The following is a 15,151-nucleotide window of genomic DNA, read 5'->3' on the forward strand; positions in this document are numbered from 1 at the left end:
TTAAGCTGAATTGCTTCTGGCTTAATGCAGCCCAACAATCTCCAAGGCGGACGAATGCCTGAACCCCATCCAGCGTCTCTGTCTTCTGAACCGGTTTATGTAGCAGGACAAGTTTAAGATGAGCTAGGTCCTCTTGGCCTGGGCTCATGAAGCTGATTTGTGACTATGAATCTCCAGGATACCTGCTTCCATCTTCTGATTCTCCTTGCCAACAGGTGCTATTTGACGACTGTACCATGTGTTTTTATGAAGGTGTTGGTGGTCGTGGCAGGTCACTGAGGGGTTTGGGAGTCCATGTATTTCCATACTCCGACGACAGGCTGTTGAATGCAAAGCTCTGAGTAATGGCCCAGGAACATATACGGCAAATAAATGTTATCCTCCTTGATCTGCGAGTGCTTTACCATCAGAAATCTCATTCACTCCGACAAAGAGGCCGAGTTTTACTGCAGTGGTGTTTGACACAACCCTTATGAAACCCTTCTGTCCTACTCCGAGGATCACGGATATTCAGACAATGATTCCCATTTTTTAGACTCGTGCTTGGATCCTAGTCCTGAAGGTCTTATTTATCCCTGTTAGGTCTCATTACGGTTTGAATTCTGTTGCTATCTGAGCTCATCAAGGAATGATGTCTCTTATCTCATGTGGTGATTTTTCATCAGTATCTGCACTGGTGGATCCACTAACCTTCTGAGGGTTGCCTCCTCACTACCAACCCAATTCCAACCTCCATCCCTACAGGCTCATGCTACCATTGTCACAGACCCCTCCTCGCTGGGCTGGAGGGTTAATTTGGACAACATGACTATACGCGCTGCAGCACATACACATAAATGTGCCCCAGCTGCAGTTGGTTTGTCTTCTCCTGAATGCCATTCTCCCTTTCATCTAAAAGAGCAACCTGCAAATTGTGTCCAACAACACCACTTCTAACCAATATATCAAAAGACAGGGTGGTGTGTGTTCCTATATCCTTTTTTGGGATGGAATTTGTCTGTGGAAGTGGGCGCAATGACGGGGAATCTTCCCAGCAGTACTTCACCCTTGGAAGCTCCCTCAATGTGAGGATGGATTATCTGTTTGTTATCACTGGAGGATCACACGTGGGCAGCTACACCCTGAAGTGAGGAAAGTGATCTGCAGCTTGATGTTTCGACTCCGTACAGGAATTGTTCTTAGTTTTGTGCCATCCACTTCCCTTGACTAGTTAGTGTGCAATGCCTTCAAGTTTGACTGATCTCAGGGCCTACTATATCCATTTCTGCTGATCCTACTTGTCTCAAAAATCATGCGGAAAGCATGGGAGTATCGAGTCCAGCTTATAAGATCACTTCATCTTTTAGCACACCTTATCCGGCTGCACCTTCCTCTCACAGCCATCCTAGTCGCCAGATGCATCTTCTGCATCTTTGGAGATTTGCTGTGCCAGTTAGAGTTCTTTTTCCTTCCGGATGTGGTTTCAGATGTCATCTTGGCTACCAGGATGCCTGCTACTAAATCCATCTACACACTACTAGAAAGGTTTGATTGGTTCATTTAGGCCTATTGTGATTTGCATTGTAAGACTTGTAATCCCAATTTTTTTATAACTATCAAGTTGCAGAATCCAAAGAATTAAACAGAAAATTGTGAAGGTGGACTGAACAAGGGACAACTAGTAACTCCTAGGTACTCAGGTGCCTGGGGAGTAGTCACTGATTATAAGGATTAACATATATAAAACTATGCATGAAAAAGGATATTTCAAGACATCTCAGAGTTTTTTCACTTCATAAAGGCAGTATGACTGTGCCCTCGTTCCATTATATGGTCACTGGACTCCTCAGTCACTTGCAATATCCTTATAGCGTGCAGTTGGGTGCATATTATATATTCCATCATTGATAGAGAGCTAGAATTACAAGTAACTCGTTTTTTCCTCTTTTTGTTGTCGAGTAAGGGGGACAATAACACTTCATATTAACGTTGTTCACATGTCACACATGCTTCAAGGCGGGCACTGCATCCCAGCCATTCACTGGCCTTCATTTTCAAAATCTAGATAAAGAAATTGTGAAGTGGAGGATTCATTTGTAGAAAGAAGAAACAAACCACCGCACAAATGTCATTTATTTTCGAAAACGTGGTATAAGAAATGCTGACTCTAAAAGTGCACTTTATTTTATTTTTTAAACCACAGGTTGGCAGTATGTTCATAGCTGATGCCGATGAGAAAATTTCCATTCAGTAAGTCCTTTGTCGTTATCTGTACGGTGCCATCTTACTGAGATCTATAATTTGTTTATCTTAGGCATGAAATTTGTTTGCGTTATCAAGTGCGTTCACAAGTCATTTTGAGCCTAAGTCAGTTGAGCATTTATGCCAATTATGTGCAGGGTATAAATCAAAGGCTTGGAAACCGCATAACCACCAATTGCAAATTACCACGCATACATAGGCATTATATGAAAAAACATTGTTGTGTTATGGTTCCAATGCCAAACCAAAACCATCGAAATTCTCTAAAATTCACACCCCTGCTTACTGTGTTCAGGCCCTTGAACATAATATTACTGCTAACATCTCAAATGATATTGCCAAAACAAATCACCTGTTCTCTGTCCGAGCTCACTTCTCCCTGGTGTTTACTGTGCACAGAAGTACAGCCTTACAATATGCTTTGTTGCACAGAAGTACAGACTTACAATTTGCTTTGTTGCACTGTTGATTTTTATTTATGTTCAGGATTCTCCAAGACGGATCTGCATTTGCAAATCCAACACAATGTGCTGCTCACAGATATGGCAATCTTGCAACAAATGCTTGAGGATAGTATCAATTGGTGCTCTAGTGTCCCTAGATATGCTCCCCCTATTCCTTATATTTCTATACGCGCACACAGTCCTTTTGAGGACACATACTCTCATCTAGTAATAGTAATGTCCATAAAAACAATGTTCATAAATGTTTAGTTGTGCACGGCCAATCACGGTGCACAGATCCTACAAAGTTCAGGGAATGTGTCTTTCACCAATGGGTGAATATCTTACCTTGTGCAATCCTATAATTTTATTTTTGCAAATTAAAAAATATAGATTTTATTAGTTTTATGCAGTGACAACAAAACGCGCCCGCCCCTCCCCCCTTCCACCACGGTACATGCAGCTATGTACCATATTTTAAAAAAAAAGAAATATCCAGGTCAGATTGCCACAGTGTTGCATCCTCGTAAAAGCATCCTGCACCACACATGTACAGCCCAGAATGTCCTTTGGTGTCTGCATCGTGAACGCTACCTCAGTTTGCAGGTATCACCCTTGTAAAAGTCCCTTTCAGCCAAACCATGAGACCGTGCCAACCCAGATTTTCTCATATTTCTGTTCACAGCCCCTACATCGAAAGACTTCCTTTTCCAATATTCTACAGTAGTCCGTGCCATCCATTCGTTCTTGATGTTGAGGAACATTTCCCAGAGACCTATTTCCAGGCGATATGCCTGCTCACCAGCATGCATCCTAGGTTGACTAATAGTTTGTGGTATCACATAGGATCCTTCTGCCCCAGTACACCCAGCAGCGCCAGTCCAGGCTGAAGCCCCAGGGGTATCCCCATTGCACCTTCCAATGTTTTCCTTACCTCCTACCAGAAATTCCCAATTTTTGGGCAGCTCCAGAGAATCTGATAGAAAGTGCCCTCCAGGCAACACCCCCTGAGACAGCCGGAGTTTGCCACCTTGTCCAATCTGTAAAGCAGCGTTTATGTGTAGTAAACTCTATGTACATTTTTACGTTGAATAAGACAGAGAGACGCCGAAATGACCACATTCACTGGAAACATAAGTGCCTCACGCCACTCGTCTTCATCAAGGTCTACACAATCCCACAACCATCTATCCTGTAGGCCAGACAATGGCGGTGGTGTGTTTCTCATCAAAGTCCCATATGTTAGGGAAATCAGTTTTACCTTTACTGACCCATCCAGCAACCCTCTCTACAATGGAGAGTCCTCCTGCATCGCCTCATCAGTGGGGATGCTGTGCAGAGGAACGTCTCTCAATTGGGTGTATTTAAAACCTGCGTGACAGGCATCTGGTATTCCGTTTGCAAATAAGCAAAGGGGACCAACCCGTTAGCGTTCCAGACCTCTACAATTGTCGAAGTGCCAATGTTGCCCCAACTTTGAAAGCCCTTCAAGGCTGCAACTCAAGAGCGATTCGACCCCTCCCACAGTGGTATTCTCTGAGCCAGTCGAGTGCCCCATCCAATTTCTTTAGTTAACTTCCTCCAAGTCTTAACCACCACTTTCCTAATTGGACATAGTGTTGAATTCAGTTTACCCCCCATACAGCCAGTGCAGATAGCTTCCATTCCCCAGAGCCTGGCAATCTACCCAGAATGCCGGGTCTCCCCAGTGGGCATATACCCAATAATTAACCACACAAACCGGCACAGCCTCATAGTCCTTATGGAGATTCAACAAAGCTATCTCCTCTTCATATTTATACCATTGGAGGGTACGCAGAGCCTCTCATGGCTGCCCACTCACCCTTAGTAGGATGCTCATCAACACATCAACTCATACAAAGAAGGTTTGTGGGAGTATGTATGGTGAGCTCTGGAGAATATAGAGGAAATAAGGAAGAGACATCATTTTAAACATTGCTGCCCTCCCCAACAGGGATATTGTCAATGACTGCCAGTGCCTTTCATCCTGGTCAAAGTGCTCCAGCACAGGGGCCAGATTTGCATCATAATACAGATCCCAGCTCCTGGTGATACAAATCCCCGAATATTTAAATGCAATAATGTCCACTATAAGTGGTAGGGTCAGTGGCTGGCCCCAATCTCATCTGCCTATTGGAAACAGTAATGATTTGTCTCAGTTTAAGGCAAACCCAGAGACCTCTCCAAAGACCTGCACGATGTCCTGAACCTCCGAATTGTCGTAGGCACATGGGTCAAATATAACAAAGTATCGTCCTCATACAAGGAGATTCTTTCCTTCCTACCTGATACTCCCAGCCAACCCCAGATCTGCGAATCCACCCTTATCCATTCTTCCAGACTCTCTATTGCCAACGTAAAAGCATCAGCGAAAAAGGGTAGCCCTGTCTCATGCTTATATACAACTGAAACTCTTGGGAGGGGCACACATTAACCTTCACCCTTGCACTGGTTCTGTCATAAAGCAGCCCTACCGATCGACAGTATTTGGAGCCAAAACCCATTTCCAGGAATCCAATAAGAAACAGCCACTCCACTGAGTGAAAGGCCTTATTGACATCCAGTGAGACAATAGCACAGCCCATAGAAGATGACTACACTAAAGCCAGAATATTGTGGCGCCTGCGGAGTTTCAGAGCAGTCAAGCGACCAGGCATAAACCCATTCTGATCCAGTGTTTTCACAGCCTTTCTCAATCAGTTAGCTAGAAGTTTGCCCAGGATTTGAGATCTACATTTAATAATGATATTGGTTGGTAAGATTTACAACTATCTCTTGGCTTAGCAGGTTTGGGGACTAGAATTACTGTTGCTGAACGCATATCCGCCAGGAGTTCCCCTATCCTAAATGCCTCCTCAAAGGCCGAATGCAAAGGGAGGTCTTTCCAATTGATAGGTTTATGGAAGAACTCCACCAGAAACCTTTAAGGGCCCAGGGCCTTCCCTGCTTACCGTTGACTCACAGCCAAAGACACCTCTCCCACCGATATGTTCGCCTCTAAATCGGTCATTTGGTGTGAGTCCAGTCTTTTCATGTGGCAATCCGCTATGAAATTTAAGATTTACGGCTCAGGGCCAGATCAACCATTTTTTCCAATCTGGATCTGTTCTGTTGTGAAGCAAAATAGTATGTACATCGACCTCCCCCTCTGAAGTGTTATTGTTTTCAGGTGTAGGTATGGGCGGATTGTTCAGGTCTTTGATCTTGGCTAACCCAAGACAAGACGTCTGTTGGACAGTGTCATTCAAACACATAATTTGCTCAGGGATGATACAGGCTCTAAACATTGCTTCTATCCCCTGCACCTGCCAATCTTTTGTGCCCCAGACAGTTTTCGTCTCAATGTTGTCTTTCCAAAAGTCAAAACCTAGTTCAGACAGTTGGGCATCAAAGGCTGCAGAATAAATCTGTTTGGTATTTGTTAACATACTCTTAATGCCTGTTTTGTTTGCATTTTTAAAGTAAAATGATTCAGCATTGGATGCATTGAACCCTGAAAAGTACAGACTTTTTTGCACATGTTTTCGAGCTACCCTTTGGTGGTGTTGGACAATGTTTCCATTAGTTATACATTAATACATTTCTAGGATTTGCAGATTTGTGCAAGAAATGACCATAATTATTATAACAATACATTTGTTCAGTAGTCTGATGAACCTTCTAAATAGTACACAAAAACTTTAAATAGAGGGTCCTAGGGAAATTTTGAAAGACCAGGTACTGTTCAATCCCCATCGGCTCAGTTTCTTTCCGAGGTACCGACGGATAGAGCGGGCCTCATCCCCTGATCTGTCACCAGGAGAGGTGAGGAGTACTCCCACACAAAGCTGGGAATGCGTTTGTATGTTCCTGCAAGGTAGGCTTACCTGATGGGAGATACAGGACACTGGTAGGTTGTATTGCACCAAACCAGATATTTTTCTCTTGGTTTGATTGCACTAATATTTTCTGCAGTAGCGCTATATTGGACCACAGACCACAATTGAGGGTTGAATTAGGCCATATCATCCCTAACTGTTGCGCCTCAGTACCCCTCATTTTCACTCATTTTAATAAGGCAGTGAGCCATGCTATTAAAGGTTTCCTCAATGGACTTTGCTGACCTTTTTTAAATCTCACTCACGATCACTACTATCTATTATATTCCTTCTTCTTTTTGGCCCCTCACACGCATGCACCCATTGGCTTAAGGAATAAAAGAACTCCGCAAAAGTGTAGCACCCTGTGCTACCCGACAGGCATTGCACCGCCAGCCTGCCGTGGGAGCAGGAAGCCAATGATGACACGATACGATCATCGGGGGGATGGCAACAGTCGTCCAACCTGTGCATTGTGTGAGGCCTCCTCAAATTCCGTCAAGGGACCACCTTATGCCCCTTTTACTCGCCCGCAAAGAGATAGGATTGCTTTAGCCATTTAAGCCCACCTCCCTTGGGGAACTCTGTACACTTTTTTGTTGAACTTCTTGTTACAGGACATGTACATTGGACCCCGGTAAAAATTGTCCGCCACCTTGTTCCCTCCTTTTGTTACAAAAAGAGTGCCTGTACCAATCACTATGGTACAAAACAAGCTTAGTTTTTATACTGTACTTGGCAGGTTGCACAAGTTGGGCAACTTATCATCAATCCCAGATGACGATGAGTAGCCACTTAAGTGGGCTAATGGCATTCTTTTGTACCTGTTGTTTCTCTTTCTTCTATGGCCTGGACATCTAGGGGTCTCAATGTATCCGTTTTCTCATGTGTATTAGACCGGTAGGTTCTTTGAACCTTCTAAATATTCATGATTTGTAAATACTGCAGACATTTCTAGGTGTGACATCGTATTATTAACAGTCTTCAAGTCCCAATCATCAGAAAAGTTACTAGATGAAACAAAGTCACTTAATGAAATCTTGAATAAGTGTGGAATCTTCAGCAGCTTCGATGGGCCAAAAATGTCATATTCTGTTTTGTCCCAAGCTATACCCCCAGGTATAGGAGCGGCTGTGATGTTCACTGATGACAAGTCTCTTTTTTCACAATGGGATGATTTGTGTGGCTTGAGGAGTAAGTTGACGTTCTTACTTGCTGTGTCCATTTTCACATATCTTCCATTTATCAGCATTCCCTGAGTTATTAACAGAGTAAACCAAAGTAGAAGAAAACATATTCACAACACAATCCAAAGTTCAATCCATGTTGAAATCGGATAAGTCTTTTCTAGGTGATGAAAAGGTCTGTTGCTTGCTCTTTCAAAGTTTTTATTTGCTGGCGTCGTTTCAGGTTCGCTGGGATCCTCAGAAAAAGTATCGAAGTTAATGAAATAGCCAGAGGCACTTCTGTCAATTGTTGGGATTGTATCCGGATTCGTTGAAATTGATCGAACCACAGGATCACTTGTTACGTTTGTGTAGACAGATGCTACTTTATTGTAGACAGGGGTTTCTTGACGAACTGTTATTTGGGACTCAAGAGGTACAATTTCCATAGCTTTGTTCCATAGTCCTTCTTTGCGCACTGCAGATTCCTCAAAGGTGAAGAGTCTCTCAGTTTGAACCTCTTGGATTGTAGCGAGAGGATTGTTGCTTGGACTGTTGGTAGATGTCTGCTACATTGGCGGAGTCCACTTGGCCTACTGCTTATTTTCGGCCACATAGTGTGGTTTAATCAGGTAGATGGACACAAACCTGTTCTCCTATTTACCAGCAAGGGGCGGCAGCAATACTGTTCTTGATCAGTGGATTGCTAGGACAGGTACTGGTTGTCTGTAAGAAGGCCCAAATTCCATCTTGTCCGAGATCTTTTCTCTGACTAGATCCCCAAGCTTTGGGATCCAGACAGGCCTTGCTGGGACAGTCGGTTGTTCTCCAGTGGTGGTTGGCTTCAGGATCACGTTGCTTTGTTTTGTTCTTATTTCTTTTTAGCCCTGTAAAACAGCCAAACGATCTTTGATATCAAAATCTTTTTGGTCCAATACTGATGTCTGACAATCAAGGTCCACGACTCGCATTCTTGTCCCAAATAGGACCTCATATGGAGTGATACCCCCTAGAGAACTTCTTGGCAAGTTGTTAAGACTACGTCGGACACTTATTAGATGTTTGACCCACCCGTCACCCGAACCTAATACCCTAGCTGCTATAGATTGTCTTTATGTCCCGTTATTTTATCTATACAACCGAATTTCCCTCAGGATGTAATGGACTAGAGTACCGCAATGCAACGCCCAAATTGGCCATAGCCTCTTTGTAAGCTCGAGAGCTAAACGCAGGACCCTGGTCAGAATGTAGCGTCCCGACTGCGTCTGTGTCGATAAAGACTCGCAAATCTTTTATAACAGTTCGAGCGCCAGGCGAACGCTGAGGCCACATCCAAATGAACCGTGTCTTAATATTTGTGGGATTGCCTTTGTCCACAGGGACGTTTGCGTGTAGATAGTCTAATGCTGTCTAACAATGGTGTCTAACAATGGCTGTAGACCATAATCTGGCGGCTTTCTGTGCTACGATCTCTATTGCAGTCTATGCATTCAATGACAAACATATGAATGTGAGCATTCACTCCAGGCCACCAGTACGTCTCTTTTACAGTTAATATCGTTTTAGAGATTCCTTGATGTATCAGACCCTCTCCCAAATGTTCTTTGTATATCAAAGCTACTCTATGTTTCCTGTTTGGAATTACCCTATCCCCCACTCCAGGGATTCAAGCAAAAGGAACACTGTTTGCATCAATTATATATGAGTATTTGAGTGGAAACCCTTTCGGTAATGTTTTACCACTGTCTTTGCTTGAAGCATTGACAGCCAGCATTATTTCGCTGTCTATTTTCGTTTTTGAATTTTGCAGCTACGGAAGCCGTTTGCACAGCGCCTTTGCAGCTTCATCAGCCAATAAATTCCCTTCAACATGAACACCATCACGTTGATGACTCAGCGTGTGTATCACGTGAGTGTTTTGTAGTCCTTCTCGTAACTGAACTACTTGTTCCCAAAACATTTTATGCTTGATGGTGCCACCTTTTGCATCTTTGAAACCATTTTGAAGCCAGTTTTGCAAGTATTAATTGAAAGATTGAACACAATAATACGAATCGCACCTTATGAGTGTGGGGAATTCTCGGTCCGTATTCTCAAGTTCCATCTTGAATGCTTGTAGTTCAGCTCGCTGAGCTGTACAATCTCCTAAGGATTGAGTTTTAGTGACCATGGGTCTAAATTTGCCATTACGCCAACGACCTTTAACGATCGCGCACGTCTCACTATATGCTTGTTTCACACCCCCCCCACCGTAGCGGGTTGAGCTAATCCGTCAGTATAAATTATACATTCATACTGGTCAAGAGAGAGAATTTCAGTAGGCAGAGGACATTCTTGTTCGTATTGTAGAAATGCTTGTGTTTTTAAATAAGGATCAAAAACGTATTCAACATCTGTTGCAGTAACAGAATTAACCCATTGTATCCATCTTGGATGTAAAGCTTTAGCATTAGGAATGCTCGCTTTTGTCACTGTTTCTAAGGCAGGTACAGGTGTCACGACCATAATGCGCTTTCCCTGTGCGAGGGCTCTTTCTTTTGCTACAGCAGTTTGAACAGCTGTCAGAATTTTATCTGTAGAAGTGAATTTAATTTCTGCTTGTGTGTACAAGTGTGATTTGTAAGCTATTGGTACTTTTTCACCTCCGTTAAAAGTTAAGTACGTGAATCCGCATTGCCTGGATGATTCGGATCACTAAGTTGCATATGTTTATGCAGGTTTGCAAATGCTTCGTTGCCAACATGTCTGTTTGCAATGAACGCAAAATTTCTGTGTGGTTTTGAGTCCAATTTACTGTTTTAAAATCAGGTTTGATTAATTCGTAGAGGGGTTTAACCCTTTCTGCGTAATTTAGAATGTGAGTTCTTCCGAAATTCAGGAAACCTAGAATCGACTACGTTTTTCAGCGTTTTTGGTGGTTGGAGCAGCGCACACTTTTCTAAAAAGTTGGCTGCCAAGCTTTTGCCTTCACTTGACAATTCATGTACTAGGAAAAGGATGTTGAGGAGGGCAATTCTTGATTTCTTAAAATTCAATTTGTTCCCCTCTGAGGCGAATCCAAGTATAATGGTGTTCACCCTGTTTAAGTGCCTATCCAAGTCATCGTCTGTCAGATACATGTCATCGACATATGACAATGCCTCGTCATCATAAGTTTGCAGTAACTCTGTTACCCTTGCTGAGAATTACCCAGTACAATTCTTGAATCCCTGAGGGAGACGACAGAAGTGACGCTGTGTCCCCATTATTGAGAAAGCAGTCCAATACCTACTTTCTGGTGCAGTGTTTTGACAGAAGAAACCATTTGAAATATCTAATGTGGTTTTATATTTTTTAAGCACAATGTTATTCATTAATTTCGAACTGTGTGCATTCTGCACTGCAAATGTTTTGCAACAAGAGTTTAGATGTCTGTAATCCAATACTAGAAGATATGTATTGTTTGGTTTGGAGACCGCAAACAAAGGATTGTTCATTGATGAGGTGCCTGTTTCAATCCCCCCCGGTATTCAATATGATCTAAGATCTCCCTGACCTGATTTTTAGCTTCTTGCTTAACTGCGTACTGTCTATGTGCAGTTGGCAGATTTTTTAACTGGATTTATGGTGAGGAGAATTCTCATCCCATCCTACAAGATTTTTGTATAATGCAGGAGCTTGGGCAACTGCCCATTTCCTGGCATAAGTATACTTGAAATCAATTGGAATATGATTAGTGAAGGCTGGCATAATGATGTCTTCGCCATGTGGGCACTCCCTGACAAATTCTGGTGGCCAGTCTTGTTCAGCTAGAAGAATGTCATAACCCTTAGAAAGTCGCTCCCAAAAGAGTGCTCTTACTTTTCCTTGTATGTCTCCCTCCACCCAGAGTGTTATTTCATATAACTTATGTGGAAAACTAACCCTGGTATCTGTAGTTTCAACTTGAATGAATTAATTCAAGTCCACTGTCTCCAGAAGATCCTTCAGGTTCTGGCGAGCTATTGTGCCTTCTGCTGCGCTGTCCAACATTGTCTAAGCTCATTCTCCATTCTTGAGTTGTGTCCTCAAGATCCTAGGCATGTCTGATTTTTAGACCTGCTACCATCTTTTTGGTGAATTGAGCTTTCTTGCTTTTCTGATCGTGCTGATCGTCTTTGGACTTCATGCGTTCTTCCGTGTTTTCTGACCGTCCTCTCCTTTCGGATTTCTGTGACGAAGGCTGAAAGGTACGAGAGGAACGTGTATCAGTATCTTGATATCTATGAGGTTTTCTCAAATTATACCTATTCCTGAGGTTACACCTCTTTTCAGAGGGCTCCTTTTGAGGAGACCTACACCGGGAATGAGAATGCTTCTCTTTAGAAGTTTGTTTGCTATTTTCCCACTTCTTTTTAGAAGAAGGAGTAGGAGTGTTTTTAGTAAAGACTTTTAACTGTATAATTTTATTAAAATTTGTATGTAACTAAGTAAGTCCTCGTCCGACATTGATTCAATGTCAGGGTCTGGTGTATAGTCGGCTAAGGCCGACCATGTTGCTCCTGGTCTACCTAGTGGACCGAGCCTGGTAATGTGATTTAAATGTTTTAGGGCGCCTTTAAACCAGAGATCATGCTCCTGGTATGTGAGTGGAATTTCAATATCCTCGAAAGTAATGTATTCCTCTGGTGGATCGTTTTCTTTGTAGAAGTGAAACACATGTTTTATTGGATTTGCTTCAGGGAAGACTATCCATGAATAGAGTACCTCTGTCTAGTGATCTTCATGTGCCTCTATCACAAAAAGTGCCTTACCACCTCTTGATGTTAGGCCATGTTTTATAAGTTTTATAGTGATGGCTTTCCTTAAATTTAGAGGAATGGATATAGCATCCTCGTCTGTTTCTTGGAAACCTGTACAATTAAAAACTGCATCGGCTGGATCAGCCGCAGCTCCACCGGTTTCGGTGTTGTTGCCGTTATTCGACATTGTTTAATGAAATTTGCAGAGCAAGTTTCAAGGAAACAAAGATAAGGTGCACAATATTTTGGAACACTGTATCCTTCAACGATGAACAAACCAAAAAGATAATATATAGGATTTTTCATCCTACTCAGCTATGGCGGATATTATCCCTTTACCCACTCCAGACGTCTATTGGAGTATTACGGAAAAAATAGGTCTCTGAAAAAAGTACGACTGAGTTACTTCAGTATCTAGCTTAAAATTAGTGCCTTACCAAACCGCTGGGCACCATGTAGTGTAGTTCCAATATTCCCAATAGGCTCTGCGCATTGGAATAATATACACTATAGATTTGACATAGGACTGAGGTCAGTATGTCTCTATCAAGTATACTAAACTTAATTGTGTGTGCCACCTAACTCAGAGGTCACTAGAAACTTTCTCGAGTAAACAAGAAGGAATTAGTTTCTGACAACCGCATAAACATGACAACTTTTGTTTTACCCTAGAATCGAAACATATCTTCAGAGTCGTCGAAACAATAGATAACTATTTCACTCAGTCAATCGTGCATGCTTCATTTCTACAGAGTTTGCACAGAAATAGAAAGATGGGTGTTTCAATAAAAAGGGTTTATTAAACAGTCTTCTTTTCCATGCAAGAGAGGTGAACTGCTAAAATCGTTAGTAGGTGAAGTATAATGCGTAATTTGTAAACAGTACTATTAAATAATACTGTAATAGCGTGGTCTGTTGCTATGTCATATAAAAATACATACATAAATAACACAGGCTCAACTGATGCTTCTAAAATACGCCTACCCCAGTGTACCTAACCTACGTCTAGTACGAGGGAAGAAGTAGGTGTTTGTCTTTTAGCATAGGTTTAGTTTTGCCAAGAATTGCCAAAGGTTTCTCTAGGTTCTAATCAGCTCCATACCTTAGAATGAGAGAGGTTGGTATCTGTGTCTCGGGACTCGATTTCCCAACACCCCGCAAGGGGAGTCAGAAGCACTGGAGCTGGATTTCTGGGCAGGAGGATGACAGCTTCTTGGTCAGTGCGTCAGCTGGAGAGTTGGCTTTCTTCGGCACTTGCTGTAGCGAGCTGCGTCGTGCAAGTAGGTAGTGAAACTGCACCGTACCACACCGTGCTTTGCCATAGCAAGTGAAGGTATATTTATACCTTGAGGGTGTTTAGGAATGCCAGCTTTGACGTAAAGTCGGGCATATGAACGTCATGAATGAACCCCTAAGGAATAGATGTTCATGTATAATAATGAGTTCTTGGAGGAATCAATATTCAAGCAAGTGGAAGTCCCTAATGGCTTAATAGTCTGGTTTTCCAAGAAATCGTTGTGACATAGTTGAACGGATAAAAGTAGCCATGCCTGTATTTGGGTAGCAAGGACTATGCCTAAATAAGGACTGGATATCTATGCCTATATAAGGGCAATGTGAAATATACCTATGTAAGGGCATGTTTCGGGAAATGCATAAAGAATCTAAAATCAAGCACAACAGCTCCAGATTTGACTTGGAGAATTTGCTGTCATGACCTGTTAAGCATTGCCATCAGTCCTCTGATCCGGCTGCCCCTCAGGGAGTTTCTTATGTTGCTGCAGCAGGGTAAGGTTCTCCAACCAAACCTGCCAACCCTCCACCTTTTTTCATGGAGATTGAGTGGCTGCAGTTTGCAGCTTTTGACCTTCCGCCTGAAGTCTACAATATTGTCTTTGCAACCAGTTGTCCCTCCCCCAAGACTGTATACCCCTGCTGTTGGGGCAAGTTTGTGGCATGGTGTGCAGAGAAACAGGTTGACCCTATTCTTACTCCCCTCTCAGGTCCTTCTCTTTATCCTTTCTTTTTCCCAGCAGGGCTCTGCTTTGGGTACCTTAAAGGACTATCATTCTGCCATCTCAGCCTTTCTGCGGCCCCCCTTCAGATCCTCTGTTGTAAATAGATTCTTGAAAGGTTTGCAACATGTTTCCACCTTTGCCCTTCATCACGCCTCAGTGGGACTTCAATCTAGTCCTAACTTTTCTGATGTGCTCTCCCTTTGAGCCATTGCACAACTGTCCTCTCAGGCTCCTTACCATCAAGACGGCCTTCCTGGTGCCCATAACATCTTCCCAGAGGGTCAGTGTGACTCAGGACTTATCAGCCAAGACTCCATACCTGAAAAAGCTCGCTCTGCGCACCAGATCTTTCTTTCAGCTGAAAGTCGTCACTCCCTTTCATGTTGGCCAGTCCATCAACCTGTTTCCTTTTTACGTTGCGCCGTATACCTCTAAGGAAGAGGAGTGACTTCATCGTCTTTACCCAAAAAAGAGCATTGTTATTCTACCTTGACCACACGTGATAGTTCCGGGTGGATGACCAACTCTTCGTGGGGTATGTAGGAACACTGAAGGGAAAAGGCTGTGCAAACACGAAACATTTCCGAATGGATCATGCTCTGCATTATTATCTGCTACGCTTTGGCCAAGAAGCAACTTCCTGAG

General features: G+C 42.9%; 1 protein-coding gene across 2 annotated transcripts in view; it reads left to right on the forward strand.

Annotated features, from left to right (window-relative positions):
* The window catches only part of ARMH3 (armadillo like helical domain containing 3), a 624,464-nt gene that overhangs the window by 295,347 nt on the left and 313,966 nt on the right, over positions 1–15,151 (forward strand). For both annotated transcript variants that reach the window (XM_086922652.1, XM_086922653.1), the window contains one exon: positions 2,183–2,229. In XM_086922652.1, coding sequence (XP_086778778.1) covers positions 2,183–2,229 — 47 coding nt within the window. The remainder of the gene's footprint in view (positions 1–2,182; positions 2,230–15,151) is intronic.

Source organism: Lissotriton vulgaris, chromosome 5 (genome assembly GCF_964263255.1).
Source record: "Lissotriton vulgaris chromosome 5, aLisVul1.2, whole genome shotgun sequence".
Taxonomy (NCBI): domain Eukaryota; kingdom Metazoa; phylum Chordata; class Amphibia; order Caudata; family Salamandridae; genus Lissotriton; species Lissotriton vulgaris.